Raw genomic sequence first — 21,344 nt, 5'->3', positions numbered from 1 at the left:
TAATCTGTTATGTCAGATTCAGCAGTGCTGCTGCACCACCAAGATGACCTGAACTATTAATGCTTCTTTGGTTTCATTAATGCCTCCTAAAACTTCTAAAAACTTTAGTGCTGCTGTAATGTTGCATAATTTATTAGAGCCGAAGGTTTAAACTGAACAAAGGAAATAAGTGGGCACAAATATGTGTTTTTCTTTGAGTTGAAAAAAAAAAACCCCTCAAAGCCCATTCTGTTAGCTTAGCTTAGAGACCTGTGCACACATGACCTGCATCTTTAGCTGCTTGATGAATTGGTCTTACCATTTATTCAGTTAACTTAAAATATAACACAATTTTTAAGGACAGCATTATCAGCAGTCTATCAGATGGCCTGCCCCTTTAGCCTAAATTACTTTAATACAGGATCAAAATTTGCCTTGGAAATTTGTGCATTCTCCCCAGGCGATAAATAGACTAATGCTTTTGATATTCCACTTTTCTGTAATATCTTCACCCACTTTTCATTAACCTTATGAAATATTAGAACCTTTATGGCATGATTTGGTTTTATATTTTTGCAGTTTCCAGCCTTTGCATTTCAGTGCATAGCCTGTCATGTAGTAAGTGCCACTATAAGATTAGTGGATTACAGTAAGGGTCTCAACAGCTGTTGGATGGATTATTATGAAATTGTATACACACATTTGTGCCCTCATCAGAATCACTTTGGCAATCCTTCAACTTCTCATCCTTTTCTTTTTCAATCAGATTTGATCGGCTTCAGCTTTATATAGTGTGTGGAACTAGTCTGCAATTTTGGGCATCCATACTACGATGGTGAATATGGAAAACAATGTGTCTACATCTATCAGCATGCTATCACAGTGATTCACGGAGTTAACAGTGCCATTGGTCTGACTGTAACACATTTTTATTAAAACATCAGAAATATAAAGTCATGTGTACGTGAATACCAAGTCATGGACAAAACATTAAGAACCCCTGTTTTATGGAATACACTGATTTGCAGACAGTACATTCTACATGCAGGACTAGAAAATTGAGTGAAACCTGTACAGATATGGCCAAGCTGTTTAGAAATCCTGCACCGCACAGTGTAACTGTAGTCTGTCTGTGGTTGACGGACATTTGCAGACACCGGTGTTATCCATAGATCTCATTTTCCACCCATCCAGTCTGACTGCGGCAGCGCCGGCTTTGAGCTCTGCAGGGCTCGTAAATGTCATTGGTGACAAAGCCGCTCTCATTGTCCACACACGACACATTCTCATAATCGTTGCACAGGGAGTCATGGGACGGAGAACCGGAGTACTTTGTCATGATTTCTGCTGCTATCCTGCTGTCCAGAGCAGTGTGAGGCAGTTTGGTAATGTCACTGTAGGCATAAGGTCCTTGCACAGGGCAAGATGAAGCTGTTGCTAGCACCCACTGTTTTGATCTGCTGGGATAGCTTTCTGTTTCTGTCTTCCTCCTAAATATGAAAGAGGGCCAAAGTTAAAATCAACAGGACATACTCATATAATCAAATGTATTAAAAAAAATTGTTATAGCTGTCTGTTTTACCTCTTAGCATGCTGTTTGTAGCAAAAGAAACCAACAGCTGCAAACAACAGCAACAGTAGCGCAGGGATAGTCGCATAAAGGATGTAGGAAATGTCGAGGGTGTTGCCAGAGAAAGATACTGTGAACAAAAGAACTTTGCTTGTGACACAGTGGTTTTTCATAGCTTCCCAAAACATACCTCAGAGTATCAAGAATATTTTCTTTCCTTTCTTACCAGAGGATTCAGGTAGTGCTATTTTTATCCTTTCATTACTTTCTGTGGTTGACAGTATGCTTGGAATCAAAGATGGAACTAGAGAAACCAGAAAACAAAATCAACAGGTGCGTGTGAAAGATATTTTAAATGATTCGATTACTCCATGAGATAGATATAGATATATATATATACATATATCACATAATGTATGATTTCACTAAACTCACCCATAGATAGACTATTACAGCTGACGCATATGATGCATAAGTTCTACTGCAGAGGACAGTTGCATTTTAATTTCTAGAAAATTTAGCAGTTAAAAAAATAGAGTTCTCCAAAGAATCTTCGTGTTTTATCTTTATATGGTTGGTGGCTGGATCCTTGGCTGCTCCAGTCTGCATACCAAATATGCTTAGACAAGATGCTGAACCTCAGGTTGCTCTCCAATGCATTTATCGGAGTAATGTGTGTGAAATTTAGCTAGAAAGGATTTATGAGTAGAAAAAAAGTGCTTTTATGAATATGTTTGCATGGGTGAATGACGCATGTAGTATGTAGCCCATTTACCATGTTTCTCGCAGAAAAGGTGTTTAAAAGAGGTCACAAGCATGTATAAATTTTCTTTAGCCTTTTATGTGTTTATGAAGACTGTAGTAATACCCAAAAGAATGAGGCTGCAGATATAAGCAATGAGAAGGGTGGCTGAGCTCTCCCTTAAAGTAATGGTGAAGAGCTTGGTTATTCAAAATGGATTTGGAGTAGAGCTGCTGCTCCTCCACATTGAAAGGAGCCAGTCGAAGTGGTTCAGGCATCTGATTAGGATGCTTCCTGCAGGTGTTGGGTGTCTCAAAGGACAATAAACAAAATGTAATCGAACATACAGAATATTATGTATAATATAAAAATTTTCATGCGATCACATTACATGGAATACATGGTTGTTTTCAGAATGCACAGTACACAGCAGACGTTGTATCACGTTCTAATATTAGCATTTCTAAGCTGACAAGTACCTGCATGTGCTGTGTTTCTGTCCTCAGTAAATACTGGTACTTTTTCTGCAGAACAGGGAAATAAATTAGTGTTATTCAGAGGAAGAAAGCAATACATGGGTGAGACTACTAAAGGTTGCTTTATGGAAAGAAATGAGTCATTTTTTCCCCTCTTTTCATGTAATCAGCTATATTTTAATGTCGGTTGTAAGAAAACATACCATTAAAACTCTTTCTGTTTAGTTTTAGCTGCTGGCAGCAGTGGATACATTGTAGCAGCGATCCCTAGACAATAAAATTCTAGTTTTGTAGATTTAGGAACTAAAAAAACAACCAAGAGTACCAAATTTTAACATTTTCCAGCACTCTTAAGCCAGCTAGATCACTGGTATGTGTGAGGCATACCAGCTCACCTTCTGCGTATTTGCAGACAAAGTTGTTCTTGGAGCTGCAGTTTTCATCATTCCACTGGAACAGGAAACGACCCTCAGGTGTTTCAGAGGGCTGGTGATACAAAACTACGCACATTTCCTTACCGCACGATGGCTCGTCCCAGTGCCAGTTCCTGCAACAAATAAGATGCACAAGTTTAGACTATATATTAATTTTCTTTCATTCTTTTGCTTGACTGCTGACAGAGACAGATGACTATTCTTACTCACCCCTATGGGCAATTTACAATCACCAATTACAAACCTCATTAAACTGCACGTGTTTGGTCTGCGAGAGAAACCTATGGTACCTCAAGAGAATGGACTCAGATATAACGAGAGCGTGCAAGCTTCACTGGTGGATGCTGGATTCAAACACAGGACCCACTTACTGTGTGGCAGCAATGCTAACCACCACACCACCGTGCTGTCCTGAGCTCAAACAGTGTGTCATTTATTTCTATCTTAATCCCAAATTCTTGCAAAGGACATTAGACATTCCTTCACTCCCACACAAACATCACCTAATCCAATATTTTTTCTGAGTCATCATTGAATACAGCCTTTTTCCACTTCCATCTGCAGCACACTGTCTCGGGGGCCACTCTTACTGTTTTCACAGATGCAGCTTAAACATTTACACAGATGAAAAATATATTTCAAAACAAAGAGGAAAAACCTGAACTTAGCCTTGCTTCCATCCAGCCAGTAATACTGCGAGGGGCAACCTGGGCTTGACGTCCCGACGCTGTAACGTTGCGGGTTGCGACGGAGCCCGATCCAGAAGTCGCCATCTCTATTGGTCAGCTTTTGTATGTACCTCTCTATCAGTTGCTGCTCACTTTCCGTCTCGATGCTTAGCAGCTCGCCTCCGTCCAACCTGCAGGCCTGTCTGGCATCCTCAAAGGTCAGCCTTCGCCTGCTGTCGTGGATGTAGGACGCCTTGTAACACGGACGCTGTGTCCCGCTCCGGCATATTCTTTGCCCTGGACGCCAACCGGGAGCATTGAGGATAAAACAAGATGATAAATGCAGGGTTTTTGTTTTCTGAACCCTTCCTGTGGTATCTGTGTGGCAGGAAGATTTTAAGCTGCTTACAGTGTCACAGACAAAAAATAGGAACCAGAATGTTTGGGTTGCATTGCCAAATTCTTTCCACTGCAATGGTACAGATGGTACTGATATTTATACCTTTACTTTCAAGGGCTTAAAAAAGGGTTTTTTTTCTACATCAGTCTCACTCCAGTAAAAATAATTTTACTCTCATTTTTTCACATTTCAAAATTTGCTGTCTCAACCCTCTGTATGTCCAGACTCAGTTTTAATCACTGTTTTTCTGACTTCCACATCCATCAAACTAAGTGTGTCAGGCTGGTACATGATATTTTGTCATGGGAGAGAGCAGGGCAACCATATCAAAGCAGTCATCAGAATAATGTTTTTCTAGGTTTTCTAGATTTTTAATTAGTTTATGCGCACTTTATCCTATTGCATCTGATGAAAAGAATGAAGAAATATGAGACCATGACAGGCTAAAAAACCTCCCTTGTTTCCATTTTCTTATACTAAAATGCACAATTGAATTTGTTGTGTTCTGATTGCCTATACATTCCCAAGAACAATCGAAAACACGTGGCTGTGTTTCGCTGCAGTGCGAGGTTGTTGAAGTTTGCTAAAATTAAACTAATGAATAAACAATTTTAGTAAAACTGAAGTAAAACTAAGAACCAAACTTTAAAAAAGGGTAAAATCTGAATTAAATGACATTGTGTGCTGATAAATCTAACTAAAATAAAAACATACAGAACTTGTCTTCAGCAGAATCTGCAAGTTAAATCAAGATCAGCAAAGTCATTGCTATTTTATAACTATCATTAATTAATAGTAGTTATGCAATGAATGAATTAGTCAGATTTAATCAAGTTTCTTCATGGTGCAAACATCCTTTGAGACTGGGTCATGTGAAACTTCTGACTTTCTCAAAAGTCACATCAAGATTTTGAGTGATACATCATATGCACTAATCAGAACCTTCATTAGGCACTACAGTCATTAAAGGATGGACATGGTCACCAACAGTTAGGTAGACTGTGGCATTTAAACAACACTGAGTTGGTACAAAGGGACCCAGAGTGAGTCAAGAAAATGTCCCCCACACCTTTACACCAGCACCACAAGCCTGACCCACTGATACAAGGCAGAATGGATCCTTTCCTGCTGTTTACACCAAATCCTGACCCTGCAAACCAAATGTCACAGCACAAATCAAGACTCATCAGACCAGGCGATGTTTTTATAATCTTGCAAACCCCATGCAAACTTCAGCTTCCATTGCTTTTCTTAGGCAGCAGTGGCACCTGGTGTGGTCTTTTGCTGCTGCCCATCATCTTCAAGGCTTTGATATACTGTGTGTTCAGCTATGCTCTTCTGCATATCTTGCTTGTAAGGAGTTGGTATTTGAGTTACTGTTGTTTTCCTATCAAATCAAAGCAGTCTGGCTAGTCTCCTTTGATCACTGGCATTATTTAACCAGGAAATCCCTTGAGATTAATATCTCTTTCAAGGGAAACATGACCAAGATCTCAACGTCTGCCCAGACGAGAAGTAAGCCAAACAACGCCAGAGTGACTGAGAGAAGTGCAAAAAGTGTTGCAACTGTCCCAGTCTCTTCAGCTTTTCACAATCAATTGATCCTAGTTAGCTACTTGCTGCACGTCGCTTACGCTAGCCTGGGAGAGACAAGGGATCAAACCATGGGCTAGAAATACCTTCAGACTGGCTCGCAGTGGAGACTGTGAGGGGAAAAACTACAATACTGCATACGGATTTACATTATGTTGGCGTAGTTATGGCTATTGTTGTGATTAGGCCTATAGTTAGCAGCATTATTGTATCCTTTTAGTCCTACTGATGCGCTATAGTACAGTTAAAGGTGTTAAATTATAATTCTTCCTCATATTAAATGAGTTCGCCCACCTAATCGCATGCTGCTGTGCTGTGAGTTTGACTGCTGTCTGTTTATGATTATAGCACACACACACACACACACACACACACACACACACACACACACCGAGGACAAGTTTTCCAGCGGTTCTGGTTTAAGCCCGTTAACTTAAACATTAACAACAACAACACAAATACAACTCATGGTCTTGTCATTCAGATATTATCGAAGCTTTCTCAGCGAAAAACAAAACAAAAACAACAAAACTCGTACAACTCGGAAATAAAACTACTATACGTTTTTTTTAAGGGAGTTTTCCCCACTTCGAAGGAAATTCTTACCATTAAGTTTAGAAGTGGAGCCAGGCTGGAACAAAACGGCGATAACAGTGCCAAACAGCTTCATAAAATCCATCTCTACATGTTCACCTAGTGTGCTGGAATCGTAAATAAGGTGTAAACTAGGGAGTTGGGATATGAGCTTGAGCTTCAGACCTCCGTGGTAAACACAGTGATGACACAGAGGGAGCAGCAGAATAGTCTATTCAGCCTAAAAGTGGGTCGTCTTGCTGAAGGCGTGCATATGCCGTCTGCTGAGGCGGAAAAAAAAAAAAAAACCAGGAGGGAGAGACAGAGGCCGATTTTTGAAAAAAAAAAGAAAAGAAAAAGAAAAAAGTACATATGTCGCAAGAAAAAATAGAGTTTGTGTTCTTTTTAGCTGTAATCACTGAGGTATAAGTCCGCGCAGTTCTTAATCAACAATGCAGAGTCCCATTTCATATATACTGATGCCATGATAGGATGAATAGAGTTCTTTGTGCATATCATGCGCGTTGTATTAAAACTGTTAATGAGCATCTTTCATTCTTTCTGGCTGAGTGCCATGTCCAGGGAAAAACAGCTCAGAGGAGGAAAAAACAGGTTTACTTCAAAATGTTGTGTTGCTCGTTAAAAGTAGAATTCAATTTTTCATTGTGTCTTTCTGATAAACAAGTTGATCTGATATTATGCTGCTTTTTGTATTTTATTTATTTAAAAACATACTGATCACAACTAAAAGAAATGCGTCAGTAAGTAATACGTTTAGAGGAAAATGATTTAGACCACACTGTGAAAACAACATTTAAAGAGAGATAAACAGTAAGGACACGAAGTAAGATTATTACAGAGTAAAAGATAAAGTGGAATTGGGTGGAAGAGAGCGAGGGATTGCCCATAAAACAGGAAAACAGGCAGTGGAGGAAGAGGAAAGTATTTTTTTTTTAGACCCGCACTTCCTGTTCATTGCTTTGGTCTGGTTTCCTTAATTTTCAGAGTAGAAATGACTGAGGTTAGACTGTCTGGATCAGTCATGAGTTATAAAATGGAAATAAATCAAATTTCAACGTCAGCTCCACCAGATATTTTTCTTTCTGGCCAAATTATTTCATCACTATTCTAAATGAATGTGAAGTCAGTAGTCATTTCCAGGGTGGGGGTCTTTCTCTGATCAAGAGGAACTGAGTGGACTGAATTATATGCACTGGCCTTTGCAGCCATAAAACCAACTGAAGACTGCATACATAGTCACCCATCTGTTTGCTATCTTCACTTGTCAGTGTGCAATCAGATCACAAGACAAGTGCCCAATCTGCACCTGCATCAGGTGAGTCCTTGCATCAAGAAGCATATCTGGACATGCTTTTTGATGTTTTCTTAAGAATATTTTGATAATGCCCCCCATTTTGTCTTATTTTAATTTCACAAGTATTTGTTAACGTTAACATATGACGCACAATGTACCTGCTTCCCAACACAAAATCCTCTAAATTGCACCTCTAAAGTCCCACGTTTGGTAAATATTTCAGGTAAATCCCATCATAACTTTTTAGATAATTGTACATAAAAAAACTGCACATTTCAACCTAAGTCGTAGTAACATAATGGCATATTTCCACTACAGTTCTCTTATTGGAAACATATACAAACACACATAAAGAAAACAGTTTATCTGTATGGATGGATGGATAGGAAAAATATAGGAAAAATAGAAAGCCCCTCTTCTTAGGACTTCCAGACTAATTTCCAGAGTGTATCCATCAAAGGCTTGTACTTGCTTGCACTGTAATGCTGATGAGTTAAGATTATTTTGGTGGAGATATACAGAAAGAATCAAACACATTTTTAAGACATAAAGACACTCACATAGACTCACAACACAGATGTTGGCTTCAGCCTGTGGTCTTGCATGTCCTCTAATAACAGCTATCAACACATGACCTTGGAAGTGGAGTAAAAATACCATTCTGTGGAGAGCTGAGAGAGGACAGATAATCATAGGTTAGTAAGGCATGTGGTCTGCTACCTGGGATCAAGCAGTCTCGCTGGCTGTCTCTTTGTTGGTGACACAGCTGTGTCGGTCATGTGGGTATCTCTAGAGAGACTGAGCCTCTGGACTGATTTCCTCTCCTTCATTTTGGTCTTTTGCTGCCTGTGCAGTAAATTTGATTATTGGCTGGTGAAGGCAAATGTTTGTCATGTGATGAAGAGCTGTGACTGTGTGTTATAAACCCTGCCACTGTTGAGCCTCTCCTCACATCATCATTGAGTTTATTATCGGGCAACAGGCTCAAATCTTATTTGCTCAGCACAGGAATGCAACGTGGATAACTTCATGTGAGGACTCAAATGCTAGACTGTAAACCAGAATTGTTATTTTGCAAGCAACCCCTTCAGGATTATTGCAGAGACACTGGCAGATTCATCTTTTAAGTTTGGAAACGTGAAAATAATATAGGAGGGACTATTTTAGTAGCAAAGCTGCATAAAATACAACTTACAACTACAACACCTCGAGCTCAGGATCCACCTTAAATCCATCATCATGTTAGGCGATACTAAGCCTATTTCAAAGTGCCAATTATATCCATACAATACAATAAATAGACCTATGGATTTCACTGCTTTGCACAGCTCGTAATAAGCAAGACAAACATAATGAATCCACTAATGTAAACTTCATTAAAAAAAATTGTACCTGAATTTTTCATGTATCGCTTTATTGGATATTTATTCGAACTTTCTGAGTGACTCTGCTGGAGTGGAAGTTGTGTCACTTGGTTTGAACTCTTCAGCTCTGGCAAATCACGAGTTGTAACCCAGACCCAACAACAACAAAGCATTTGAACTCTGTCTAATTTTGCCCAGCAGATGACACCAAACCACACAGAAGTAAGGTTAAGCAGCCACTCCCATTCATGGTTTAAACTGTTTAAGTGTCCAGAAAGTAATGACTCACATCAACTCAGGTATTCAGCTTTTTTTCTTTACTTTGGATACCAAACTTAAAATAGAAAATATTATCCTTACTTACCAACTACACTCATTTTTTTTCTTCCAACTATTTACTTTTAAGCCTGTAAACTAACACAGTCATGTTTTAATCTTTACTTATGGAAATATTTCAAAAGTAAGACCCATTTTAATATTTAACCTCCTAAGACCCAAACTCTTTCATGGCATGCATTTTTAATTTCTCTTTGATATTTGGGATGATTGGGACCTGATGAAGGTAAAAACAAAGAATTGCCAGATTTTTTTTTTTTACCTGATTTTTGTTTGTAAGAAAAATGAGAGCCACATATGAGGATTCATTTAAAATTTCGATAGAACAGTGGCAGTATAATGTCCTTGTAAGGGGATATCAGGCCCTTGTAGAGCAAGATTTAGTATTTTGGTCTAAATAACCCCAAATGTGATGTCCACATATGTGGACGCAGGGTCCTAGAAGGTTAAAGACACAGACTATTTTACATGCTTTTGTCTCTTAACATCTAGATTACTACAATGACTGTTTTACTTCCTAACCTACTGAGTGACTGCAGACTATACAGAACTCAGGTGCCATGATTTGAACTTGAGCAAAGTGATGGGATCACATCAGTATGCATTGGAATCGATTTTAAGATTGTACTGATTATTTTTGCAGCACCACTTCCTACCTTGACTGAAAACTAAGTCTTTAATTTGAATGGTCTTTTTTATCGCATACATTTCTTACTTGCGTTTCATTTACCTGATCTCGTAGAGCAGTTTGTGATCTGAAAAAGGTCCATATTTATTATTATTTATGAAAAAAGATTTATTTATGTAAATAATTATATTTTCTTGTACGTTACAAAAAAGTAACACATTACAGAAAAGTTAAAGAAAACTTTTACATTTATTTGGTAGAACTGGATTTAATGCGGCATTAACATGTGGTTAAACTTGAGAGTTGTGGGTTTCTAGTAACAAACCATCAGCCATTCCTGAAATCACTTATTTGTTGCAGAGGATTTTTTTTTATGTAGAACAAATGCTTTTACTTTTGTTTACTTTAAGTACAGTTCAGCAATAATATTAATTATATATATATATATTAGGGGTGCAACGATATTCGTATCGATATTGAACCGTTCGATACAGTGCTTTCGGTTCGGTACGCATATGTATCGAACAATACAACATTTGTAATTTATTTTATCAATTTTCCTTCTGACGATGCTGTCTGTGTGGAGCGCTCAGTGAATCTGTGTTCGACTACTCCGCCTAGGCTGCACTGTCGAGTGCAGATCCACTGAGCGCTCCACACAGACAGCATCGTCAGAAGGAAGAGCACAGGGCAAGCTAGCGAGACAGAAGTTAAGCTCTCCTTGCAACAGGCAAATTGACCCTCATTCAGATCTGGCGTTTGGAATTATTTTGGTTTTCATGTGACGTATGACCCTGAAGGTAAGCGAGTCATGGACTAAAGTAAAACAGTATGTTGGATGTGCCACGCAATGCTCAATTACATTGGTGTGAACTAGTGTGTTAGCGCAGTTAGCTCGTTAACGTGTTGGCCGTCTAGCCCCATGCACGGAGCGATCGGCGGTAGCTCGTTAACGGAGATTTGCCGTGTTGTGGCGTTAAGGTCATTTCAACGAGATTAACCTGAAAGCACTAGTGGGAACACAACGAATATGACTGCACATTTACGCCGACATCATCCTAGTGCAAAGACAAAAACAACAAGCATGCTACTAACTTTAGCCGAGTCATTTAGACAGCTGTTAGCACATGATTCTCCTTATGCTGCTGAGAATATAGCCCAGAAGAAGCGGATAGTATAGCTTTTATTTTGGAAAGAGCCATTTCTCTGTAATAAACTCTCTTTTCCAAAGATGAGTGATTCCTCAATCAGATACAGGGCTTGCAATATCGCTAGCCCGACGTCCCGGAGCTAGCGATTTTTTCAGTCGGGCTACCAAAATCTATCTCTTCCCTGCCCGTCGGGCTATTGTAGGAAAAATATATGTCAATGCTTTTGCATTCTTTCAGAAATGTAGCTGGGTAATTATGTCATTGGCATCGGTGAGCCACTGTCAATATGTGACATATTGAAATCGCGTTTGAATTTGCGCTTGTTTTTTTGCTTTCACTTTGCAATCGTGCGAACTGTGTATAGAGAGCGACAGCACTGATCTGTGAGTGATGATAATTTGTGCACCAATTCCTCTGACATTGTCTTATTAATCGTTAGCTTACTATGCAAACATGACAAGTGAAATCTCCCGCAGCAAGCTTAAACATGTGAGAGGTTGATCGCGCAGAGAATCGCTGAGCTTATGTGAGTGCGTGTGTAAAAGCAGCAGGATATATATTAGTTCTGCTGAGCCAAATAAGACAGGTCAGGGTGAAGAAGTGACAGCCAAAGAAAAGCTTACCACAAAACGGAGAAGTTATGACAAATCAGACTATAAGGCAAAAAGAAAGTGCAGCTTTATGGTTTCATGGACAAAAGAATTTCTGTGGCTGCAATATGACGAGCTAAATAACCAGGGCTGCACATAAGTGGTCCGCAGGTGCGCATTCGCTGTCAAAATAAAAAACACGCACAAGGGTTAGGGTTAAATTTAAAAACTGTACTTTTGAGTTAAAATATATATTTATAATTTTAATAAATGACAAATTAAAAATGCATGAACATTTTTTTTGTATCGAAAAAATATCGAACCGTGACACCAAAGTATCGAACCGAACCGTGAATTTTGTGTATCGTTGCACCCCTAATATATATATATATAATTATATATATATATATATATATATATATATATATATATATATATATATATATATATATATATATATAATTTTTTTTTTTTTTTTTTTTTTTCTAGTGGGATCACTGCTTTGGTAGTTTTACTCATCCTTCTTCTTCTGCCACTTGATGTGAGTAACCAACACAATATCTGTTACCATCAAAAGCAACTGAAACCCATTCAGGATTTGTTTTACAGTGTAAGATGATTACAGCATTATGTCATAGGAGCAATTATCTGTGTATTTATTACAAGTTGTCAAAATAAATAAAAAATGAACCCTCTCCAACAACGAAGCATTACAAATGTTATTAAACATACAAGTTTCTCAGTTTCTTGTCCAAGTGATATTCTATATTCCCACCCAGAGGGGTTATCTGTAACAGTGGGGATTTTCTCTGCAGTACATGTCTGCAGAGTACAGTACCAATTTCTCACAAGCTTCCCAGCGTATCTTCTTTCCTCCAAATCTAAATCCTTGCCTTCTCTTGTGCCCTGGTTTTATACTTTTCTAGTGTGATTATATGTCAGTAACCATTATAGTTCTTGTTGAAAGGAGCCAGTAAAGCTGCACACAAATCCTTGTTGGAGCTCACTGTCATGATAATCCTGTGTGGTCTGTGAAACATACCCTGCTAAAGATGGTGACACTACAGTTGATTTCAGCCCCTGTTCTGGGAGCAATGTATTGATGCATCAGGCAAGTTAATTTCACAGTAAAATTCACATATTTTACAGTAGTAGTGCTTCTGTTAAGCTTATTAAATGAAATAGGTTTGATACCTAATCTTAGTCTTTATAAAGATAAACATTAAGTATTAAGATAAACTATTAAATATTAAGATTAAGCCACACATGTCCAGTGTTTGAGACATTGGTGGCTAAAGCTGACCCATTAACCTCTGGACATGTGACCATCATGTTCTCTGTTTTCTGTATATTATTATAGGGGCTTTACCTTGCAATATAAAATGTGCTGAGGCAACTGTTGTTGTAATTTGGTGCTATATAAATAAAACGGATTTGAACTGAATCATTCTACTTGCATAATTCACTGATTTCATTTCATTTATTTATTTCACACTTGGTACAACAATTCAAACAAACCAACCACACTTTCTATCAAAAAGCACTACAACCATGTGTGCAGTCAAGGTCATTGCAGGAAAAAAATATAACAATACAAGGACTAAGGAGTGGAAGAATGGCCTGTGAATTTTTTCTAAACAAGTTTCCTCTGAGGTAAAAATCAGGACAGAGTGACACTGGATAGAGTGACAAATGTTTTCTTTCACCTTGGGCTCTTTAGCAGAACACTAAGCTAATTTTCTTCTATATTACTAGTGAACAATGGGTGTTCTCAGTAGAGTTGTAACAGTTATGGCCTATAGGTATCTAGTCTATAGGCAATGCAGTTCTATCAAGATTGAAATAAGTCTGACATGCAAGGGGAACTAACAGCAAGTTTTTAATAGGCTGTTGTGGCAAGATCACCTCTCAAGCATTCATTGTGCATAATTCTCAAGAGATAAAGCCACTCTTGAAGCATGTATGTTTAGTCTTTTTGTTTTTTTGCTTTTGCTTTTGAAATCTGATTCTTGAATTATTTGCAAGTCGATGGAGGATCTCAGTTATTAAATTTATGCATTGGCCTGGGTTCTGCTTTGTAAAATGCATTTGCTCTGCATGTGTTTCAGGCATTTTTTTATTAGAAACATTAGCTGCAATATGATAATGAAAAACCTGCAGGTCTTCAGTAATGTTGCCTGATTTTTGTAAGAAGTTATAGTGAAAAATTAAGTAAGGGAGAAAAGTGTCCGTGGCTCACTTTGTCTAAAGTCAGTTGAAAAGTTCAACAACCAAATATGCACACTGCATCAAGGTTTAAACCTCACTTGCCTCATTGCAGGAAGGTGCGACAGCCGACAGCTATATTTAACTTCTGTTCTTTGATAATGATTTCTGATGGAAGAAACCCGAAACAACAGTTGCAGCTAACCTGCGGGAGCTGTGTCACACAAGTCCCAGTACACAAAGAGTACTGTGTGTGTGTGTAGGGGTCTAAAATTAGACAAAGGGAGGGCTACTGAGTCACGCAACTGTGGTATGTATCCTGAATACTATATAAGCCATATATCTCAAATACTGTGACAAGCACCTGCTCAGGTATCACCAAGGTAAGACCCTCTTCTGGTTGTTGCATAGGTCTCTTCCTAAAATAAAGAATTATATGCAGTACTGTGAAAAAGGATTCAGTCAATTGTCATTTTTTAAAAATACAGTAATGTGGAAATGGGAAATTGGTGCAATGATACATCTATTGTTAAGTAGTCTTAAAGAATAGTTCTTCAGGCTTCTTGAAGCTCAAAGCTTTTCTTTGGATGGTGGTTGCCTTTTGGTCAGCTCCATGTCAAGATGCCACTGATTTTCAGTCCAGTTCTTGTGTAAATTGGCAAACATCCTTTTCGCCCCATTTCCTTCCTTGAGAATGGTTTCTTGACAGCCAGAATTCGACTGAGACCATTTCTGACGAGGCTTCAGTGAACAGTAGATGAATTCGCTAAAGGGCCAGATGCATCTCTCAGGTCCCATGTCAGGTCATTGCTGTATTTATCTAATTTCTTAAGGACATTATTTTCAGATTTTGTTCATGTGCTGTAGATTTTTTTAGGCCTACCACTTCTTCTTTTGTCCTCCTCTGTTTTTTTAAGGACTGCATACTGTGATATACCAGGCATGATACAATTTAAAATTGGCTCTCTGATAGGTTATCTACTATTATCATAGGTCAGTGAAATTAAAAGAAAACCCCCCCAGAAAACTGTTCAAGACCACTTAAAAAGAAATTACAAAAGCGTCTGGCTTCTCTAAAGAAATGAAGTGTGGCTCCGGACCTTTCCACATGATTGTAGACCTTATTATAAACATTGGAATCATCTAGTAGAAAAACAGCAACTTATTTACACATTTTTCACATAAAATAATAAAAATAACTGTTGCTACTGTTGTTTTACTCCTTTTACAGGAACTGCCATTATGGCTCTTTACCGTTGTCTCCCCCTGCTGGTGATGCTTTTGCAGCCTGTTCGGTGCCTCTATAACTGCTCCTCTGAATATCAAAGGACCCCAGGTACTTTTTGTGTGACTTTCAACAAATAAAATATCAGTGCTATTAAGAAAACAAAAATAATGCTCTTTTTAAAACTTTTTGACCAAATTTGGTAGATATTTATTTAGCTGTACAAGATTTAGGCTTTAAACATGGCAGCCACTAAATCATAATCATTTAACCTTTTAATTAAAAAAAAAAAATCACATTATTAATATATAAAATTAAACAACTATTTAACTCCCAGGGTTTTTAAAATTTCTTTCTTTCGCAGAAAACTCAGACCTAATGGTTCAATGTGGCACCAGCAAGATTACCCTGGACATCAACCTATGCACAGTTCAGTGGGCTGGCTTCAATGCCACAGAGCTAGCACTGAATGGGCAGTACAGTAATACAGCGTGCCAGGGCTCTGTGGACACCAGTGTGAACCCTCCGGTCGTCCATTTCCAGCTTCCTGTCAACCAGAGTCAGGATAACTCCTGTCACCAGTCTCTGCAGGTTATTGGATATTGGAGAATGGAGAGATTGGCAAAAAATGACACATATCTGGAAAATGGAGCTGCCAGATGTTAGATATCTGGCTGCTTTTTGGGAAACTGTTTAGCAGCATATATGAACCACAATCGTATCTCTTTCTATCTTTCTTAGATTGTAGATGAAAAGCCAGACCCTTCAGGTCCCTTCAGCAGCTTCTCGAGTATCCAGGCAGTTATTGTTACAGGATACATTAACACACCTAGATCTGACCAGGGGCTGATCAGCTACTCCACAGATCTCTATTACCACTTCTCCTGCCGATATCCACTGCAATACCTTTTGAACAATACACAGATTACAGCGTGAGGAACCAGATATACTTACTCCAGAGATGTGTTTCTTATTGCGCATTTATACAGCAAATCTAAAAGTTACCATATGTTTCTCTGTCTTTTTTTGCATGTTTTCAATTATTTTTCTAGCTCCTCAGTCTCTGTGGCAACCAGCAACAATAATGGGACCTTCATCGATTCACTCAAAATGAGTGTTTTTAACGTAGGTATAAATTATCAGTCAGCTCATGAGGACACAAATCAGATGTGTTTCTAATGACTTGGTTTACTCTGACACTCTTTTTCTAGGACTCTAACTATAACTATCCGTTAGTGGTGCCTCCACCAGGACTTGAGCTGCGAACCAAGTTATATGTGGAGGTCAAGGCTGATAATCTGACACAAAAGTAAGTAAATGCCTTTCGGATGCTCATAACGAACTCATCAGACTTCATTCCTGTTGATTCAGTATTGTCTTTTTTTTTAGTTTCAATTTACTCTTGGATCGTTGTTTTGCTACTCCAACTCCTTACAATATGCCACAGAGCGTGCAGTATGACTTCTTCACTGGGTAAGAAAGCGCACACTAGCACAGTGTAACTGTACATTAAGATATTTTCATGTCTCTAATAAAAAAAAAAAAAACACTTTCCACCAGCTGCAATATAGCTAACAGGACGACTGTGACGAGCAATGGCGTCTCCACGGTTGCCCGGTTTAACTTTGAGGCCTTCCGCTTTGTTCAGCACCATGACCAGGCAAAGTCCAGCATCTATGTGCACTGCATGCTGAGACTCTGTGAGCCTAGCAAATGTCAACAAATTCAGGTAATTTCAAGTAAGTTGAAAAGTCAAGAATGAGCGCATTCTTTGAAACAGCAGATAAAGTCATGGTAGAGAAAAGATACCACAGACAATATTTAATAATATATAATATATATTACTTAATGGTTTTATAGAACTTGGCAGGAAAGAGATTGTTATTTCCACCAGCAACACTTTGTGGTTCACAGTTGGGCCACTAAATCCCTGGGGCTGTAGGCTCATCCCTATCTTAACATGTATATTATAAATCCATAGTTTCCACATGTTTTGTGTTAAACATTTTCAGAATTGTGCTAATAACAGAAGAAAAAGGTCTTTGGTTCCTTTTGGTAAAGAAAGCAGCGAATCAACTACCATTTCAGTCGGACCTCTTTACATGGCTAAAGGTTTGAAACATATTTTTATTCTTTTCTTGCGATTTTCCAAGAATACTTAAGTTACAAAGTTTCTCACTTTCCGTTTTTCTTTTACTTTATTAAAGACTCTCCCAATGCAGAAGACAGTGAGTATACTTTAGTTAGACTCATAAATACATCTTAATATTGTTTCATAATTCAAAAAGCAAACTTAATTCATCTCTTCTTGTGTGCATCAGGTAATACCGTGACTTCAGGCAGCGATGGCCATAACATGACAGGCCTGACTATGCGCCTGCTGTCCTGCTGGGTCTTGGTGGCTGGTTTGTTCTGAAGCTGTTTAATTGCACTGGACTGACAGATCAACCAGCCAATTCTCTTTGCATTGTCACCTTGTACAATGCTGAAGCTGCATAGTGCTGTAGATTGTGAGGTAAAATCTGATAATGTTGTAGTTTTCATCCTATTAAATATAATTTTGTATCCATACTTAGTTGTCAGTTGTGAAGGGAAAGTCAAACTTGAACTGTAAAGCAATTAAAAAAACAAGTAATTCTGATATTTTATGGCAATAGAAATAAATTTTGATTATACTTGTCTACAAGATGTTTTTTCTGTAAGATGTCTTCTATAGAATCTCAACTGCTTATAAGCAAATAAAGTATATGCTTTAAATAAACACAAACAAACAAAGAAACTCAGAGACTCTGTGACTGACATGCAATAATTAATTGACAGAAAGAAAGGGTCATTTGTACAGTGTCATGAATACCTTTACTCTCAAAAGACAGCGATATATATATACATATATATACATATATATACATATTGACAATTCCTCACCGGGTCACATACAGAATGAGACAAATGCATCAAATTCACACTTTCAGACATATTTACAACATACTCACTGAGCTGCTACAATGGCAACAAACAAACAAATAAATGAAAAGGAATACAGATTTCTGTAGTCACTGCATTGACTGCATAATGTCCTGAATCAGAGCTGAGAGCTTAACTGAGAAGTCCTCCCGCAAAGAGCCACTTTGGAGTGTAAATGAAGAAGAAGTCGCGCTAGAGGCTCTTGGGACCCCAAGCTCCTTTTCCAGCCCTGTGAACAGCCTTTCCATTCGAGCTTGAAGCACTTGGACCTCCACGGATGCATTTTGGCAGAACTGCTCTATGCTACCTCTCACTTCTGCTGTATGAGGTTGTGCAGATTGTAGCACTGCAGAAAGCTGTACTTTCAGGGCCTCCACTCTGTTCTGTGCCTCCTCTTTAAGTGAACTCACTTCCTGTCCCAACTTGGAGCTCATTTCCAGCCATACATTTGATGTGCTTGGCTCTTCTTCACGATCACTAGTCTGTTTCAGATGTTCAATCACTCTACTTGCTTTGGTATAAAAGTCACTGATGGTGTTAGCAAACTTAAAACTGCTGTGCTCCAGGGATTGGCTGATTAACTCGAAGGCTTCCTGATACAGAGACGGACTGGCCTCCTCCTGAGCCTCAGCTGTTTCTAAAGCCTGTAGATAGAGACCCAGCTGGCTGCACAGATCTTGGCTGTTGCTACTAAGAGAGCCTTGGAGCTGCTGAGTCAGGGGAGTTAAGCGTTCTCTCATGCTGGCCAGGCGGGAACTGAGATGCGCCGAAGATGGGGACAGCCTCTCTCGCAGCTCCACCAGCTCTTGACGCAGACGGATGCGCAGGCGCTCCGACTCCATGGCGAGCTTGCGCTGCATTTCCTCTGCCACAGGGTTGTCATCATGTTCTTGGTTGTAAAGTGCACTGCTGTCTATGCTGCTCTTGTAAACCTTTCTGCAGAAATCAAGAAAGAAGAACTGAATTATAACGTGTGAAGACAGGTTATATGCTACAAAATAGTAATAAGCAAGTATTTATATTTGCATATGTCTTTAGACACTGAAGATATGGTCGTTCATGAAGACAACTTACTGCAAATCTTTTGTGAGGTCTGCCTTGTCATGAGCTTGGTTGGTCTTTCCATCAGACCACGTTGGCTCTCTGCTGTCACTGTGTAGTGGGTATCCTATAGTTTTTAAAAAAAGCATAAATCTACATAAATAAAGAATCACATGGCAAAATGAAGAAAAAGGAGGAAAGGAGGAGATAAACATACCTGAAGTTGTCAGGAAGGACACAGCAAAGATTACAACTTTTAAATGCATGTTCATCTTTCTGTAGAAGGACAGATGATAGAAAAATATTAGAATTTTACCCTCAAAACATATAACTATAAGAACGTTTCAATATATTCTTCTCCCAGTACAAAAATAAGCACATTATGCATGTAAGTATGTCTTTACCTGAGTATCAGGGGTGTGTGGACTGACTGCTCATCTCATCTGACTTATAAAGTCCTTGTTATCAGAGCAGCTGCCCCAACTCTGCTTATGTCAACAGTCAACACGTGGAGGGTCACACTGATGATAGAATTTTACTACCTTTGGAATTTTGAGTGAAAAAAAAGCCTAAAGTAAGTTAGAAACACACCTTGCACGGAAGAAATGGCCTTCACGTCTGCAAATGCTTGAAAGTGTATTACACTTGTAACCCTAATAGCCAGCAAAGCCTAACTCCACTAGTGAAAAGAAAAAATAAAGAGTCTGACTGTACTGAACTCATTCTCGTTCTCATTTGATTTGATACCACAATAGCTTCTGGTCTCAGACACTCATTTCAATACAGTGTGGGATGCAATTTGCATACTATAGTTGGATTTATAGCAGAAAAATGTAAGTAAGATGTGTATGCTATAGGTTGTGGCTACCTTGTGATTGAGAAGCCATTATTTCAAGTAACAAAGGTGTAGCCTGGCCTATTTATGGCAGCGTTTTGTACCTTTGCCCCTTCTACACTGTCACGGGAGATGACTGATAACATTTGGAGCACCTAAAAGCAGCTTTCAAGATTATACTTAAAGAAGTCTGATGTTCATTTTATGAATTACATGAAAACCTTTTCACCCAAGCTAGCTAGTGCTAGTTTCCAGCTGTACCTTAGCGTTTGCATGCAAAGTTTAGACAGGATCTCTTGTTTCAGTCCATCTACCCCCTTTTGTAAAAACATTTTCACTCCTGGCTACAACCCCCAGCAAGAAAAGGGTAATTATCAAAATGCAAAAACAAAGCCTACAAACCCAGTGGGTAAGTTTACACTGCACAAGAGGCAGCTAGCTCAAAGTTCACATTATAATGAACTAGTTCAGATTGCATGACTACATGTTGTTTAATGAAAGGAGAGCACAGGGGTGTGCTGGAGTTTGAGTCTGAGAAGCCACCGACCGCCTAGCACTATTTGGCACATTCTCCCTGTGCTAGCATGGGTTCTTCCAGGTACTCAGGCTTCCTCCCAGAATTCAAATACATGCATGTGATAAACAACCTCTTTTTGTGACACTTTTTTTTAGATTCACTTCACAGGAGGCTGAGCTGCAGATGCCAAAAATGAGGACATGACCAGGATGAGTCTATCACAGACTGACAGACAAAGTTAGAGAGGCAAGGTTGAGATGGTTGGCACAGATGATGTGCAAATGAAGAATAGTGGATATTTTAGACGAAGAATTTGCTCTTTGCTTAGTACCTCTTTCATTCTTTTGTTCTAAAAGGCCTTAAAATGTCTTTGTCCTTACCTCCATGCTAAAAAGCAAAAAAAAGAAGAAATCTGTGCAAGAGGTAAATGTCAGTCTATAGTTCATGGAAAGGTCTCATTCCTCCCAAGTGTGGACATTTTACCTTGAATTCTTGCAGGGGTTTGGATTTATTAGGGTGACCCAAACAAGTTTAACAATGTTATTTGCAGACACATGTGAACTTTGGCCTGATTTCTGTCTTTTTACGTCAAAAGCTCATTTTACAAGAACCCAGACTACGTGAATATTTGCACTGAGTAGCTTGTTTGACTTGCAGTCAAGGTTATGGCTTTTTATGCATCATTCCCGACGAAAAGTTGTTTGTTGTGTGTTTTGTAGTCTTTAAATTGTGTAACAG

General features: G+C 38.7%; 3 protein-coding genes across 5 annotated transcripts; 1 reads left to right on the top strand and 2 right to left on the bottom strand.

The window, feature by feature from the left end:
• Positions 1 to 890: 890 nt before the first annotated feature.
• Positions 891 to 6,719, bottom strand: laynb (layilin b). Its single transcript, XM_004544066.5, has 7 exons — positions 6,469 to 6,719; positions 3,860 to 4,166; positions 3,163 to 3,314; positions 2,771 to 2,815; positions 1,776 to 1,853; positions 1,562 to 1,679; positions 891 to 1,469 (listed from the first exon to the last, which is right to left on the bottom strand). The coding sequence occupies exons 1-7, from the start codon at positions 6,539 to 6,541 to the stop codon at positions 1,142 to 1,144; spliced, it is 1,101 nt and encodes a 366-aa protein (XP_004544123.1). The 5' UTR covers positions 6,542 to 6,719; the 3' UTR covers positions 891 to 1,141.
• Positions 6,720 to 10,744: 4,025 nt separating this feature from the next.
• Positions 10,745 to 18,019, top strand: LOC101477805 (zona pellucida-like domain-containing protein 1). 3 transcript variants are annotated; one of them, XM_076873200.1, is made up of 12 exons: positions 10,755 to 10,878; positions 12,309 to 12,360; positions 15,256 to 15,360; positions 15,614 to 15,840; positions 15,991 to 16,181; positions 16,302 to 16,374; positions 16,461 to 16,558; positions 16,639 to 16,722; positions 16,810 to 16,978; positions 17,262 to 17,361; positions 17,457 to 17,477; positions 17,571 to 18,019. In XM_076873200.1, the coding sequence occupies exons 3-12, from the start codon at positions 15,267 to 15,269 to the stop codon at positions 17,663 to 17,665; spliced, it is 1,152 nt and encodes a 383-aa protein (XP_076729315.1). In that variant the 5' UTR covers positions 10,755 to 10,878; positions 12,309 to 12,360; positions 15,256 to 15,266; the 3' UTR covers positions 17,666 to 18,019. The 3 variants fall into 3 exon arrangements, 2 of the variants coding, with proteins under 2 accessions (XP_004544124.4, XP_076729315.1); XR_013092958.1 differs by lacking the exon at positions 12,309 to 12,360 and having other exon boundaries at positions 10,745 to 10,878; positions 16,810 to 16,988; positions 17,571 to 17,598; XM_004544067.4 differs by lacking the exon at positions 12,309 to 12,360 and having other exon boundaries at positions 10,745 to 10,878.
• LOC101478086 (uncharacterized) lies at positions 18,019 to 19,689 on the bottom strand. The gene is made up of 4 exons (XM_024804975.2): positions 19,659 to 19,689; positions 19,472 to 19,530; positions 19,288 to 19,381; positions 18,019 to 19,149 (listed from the first exon to the last, which is right to left on the bottom strand). The coding sequence occupies exons 2-4, from the start codon at positions 19,524 to 19,526 to the stop codon at positions 18,303 to 18,305; spliced, it is 996 nt and encodes a 331-aa protein (XP_024660743.2). The 5' UTR covers positions 19,527 to 19,530; positions 19,659 to 19,689; the 3' UTR covers positions 18,019 to 18,302.
• Between the last annotated feature and the right edge of the window lie 1,655 nt (positions 19,690 to 21,344).

This window comes from Maylandia zebra, linkage group LG14 (genome assembly GCF_041146795.1).
Source record: "Maylandia zebra isolate NMK-2024a linkage group LG14, Mzebra_GT3a, whole genome shotgun sequence".
Classification (NCBI taxonomy): Eukaryota; Metazoa; Chordata; class Actinopteri; order Cichliformes; family Cichlidae; genus Maylandia; species Maylandia zebra.
This window is presented reverse-complemented; position numbering and strand designations above follow the sequence as displayed.

Excerpts from the sequence above, each read along its gene's own strand:
- laynb (XM_004544066.5), bottom strand. The coding sequence starts at position 6,541 with ATGGATTTTATGAAGCTGTTTGGCACTGTTATCGCCGTTTTGTTCCAG. Across the intron at positions 4,167-6,468 it reads CTCCACTTCTAAACTTAATG|GGCAAAGAATATGCCGGAGC; the intron begins GTAAGAATTTCC and ends GTTGGCGTCCAG. Across the intron at positions 1,680-1,775 it reads AGCACTACCTGAATCCTCTG|TATCTTTCTCTGGCAACACC; the intron begins GTAAGAAAGGAA and ends TTTTGTTCACAG.
- LOC101478086 (XM_024804975.2), bottom strand. The coding sequence starts at position 19,526 with ATGAACATGCATTTAAAAGTTGTAATCTTTGCTGTGTCCTTCCTGACA. Across the intron at positions 19,382-19,471 it reads GTCCTTCCTGACAACTTCAG|GATACCCACTACACAGTGAC; the intron begins GTATGTTTATCT and ends TAAAAACTATAG. Across the intron at positions 19,150-19,287 it reads GACCTCACAAAAGATTTGCA|AAAGGTTTACAAGAGCAGCA; the intron begins GTAAGTTGTCTT and ends TGATTTCTGCAG.
- LOC101477805 (XM_004544067.4), top strand. The coding sequence starts at position 15,267 with ATGGCTCTTTACCGTTGTCTCCCCCTGCTGGTGATGCTTTTGCAGCCT. Across the intron at positions 15,841-15,990 it reads CCTGTCACCAGTCTCTGCAG|ATTGTAGATGAAAAGCCAGA; the intron begins GTTATTGGATAT and ends TATCTTTCTTAG. Across the intron at positions 16,375-16,460 it reads TCAAAATGAGTGTTTTTAAC|GACTCTAACTATAACTATCC; the intron begins GTAGGTATAAAT and ends CTCTTTTTCTAG.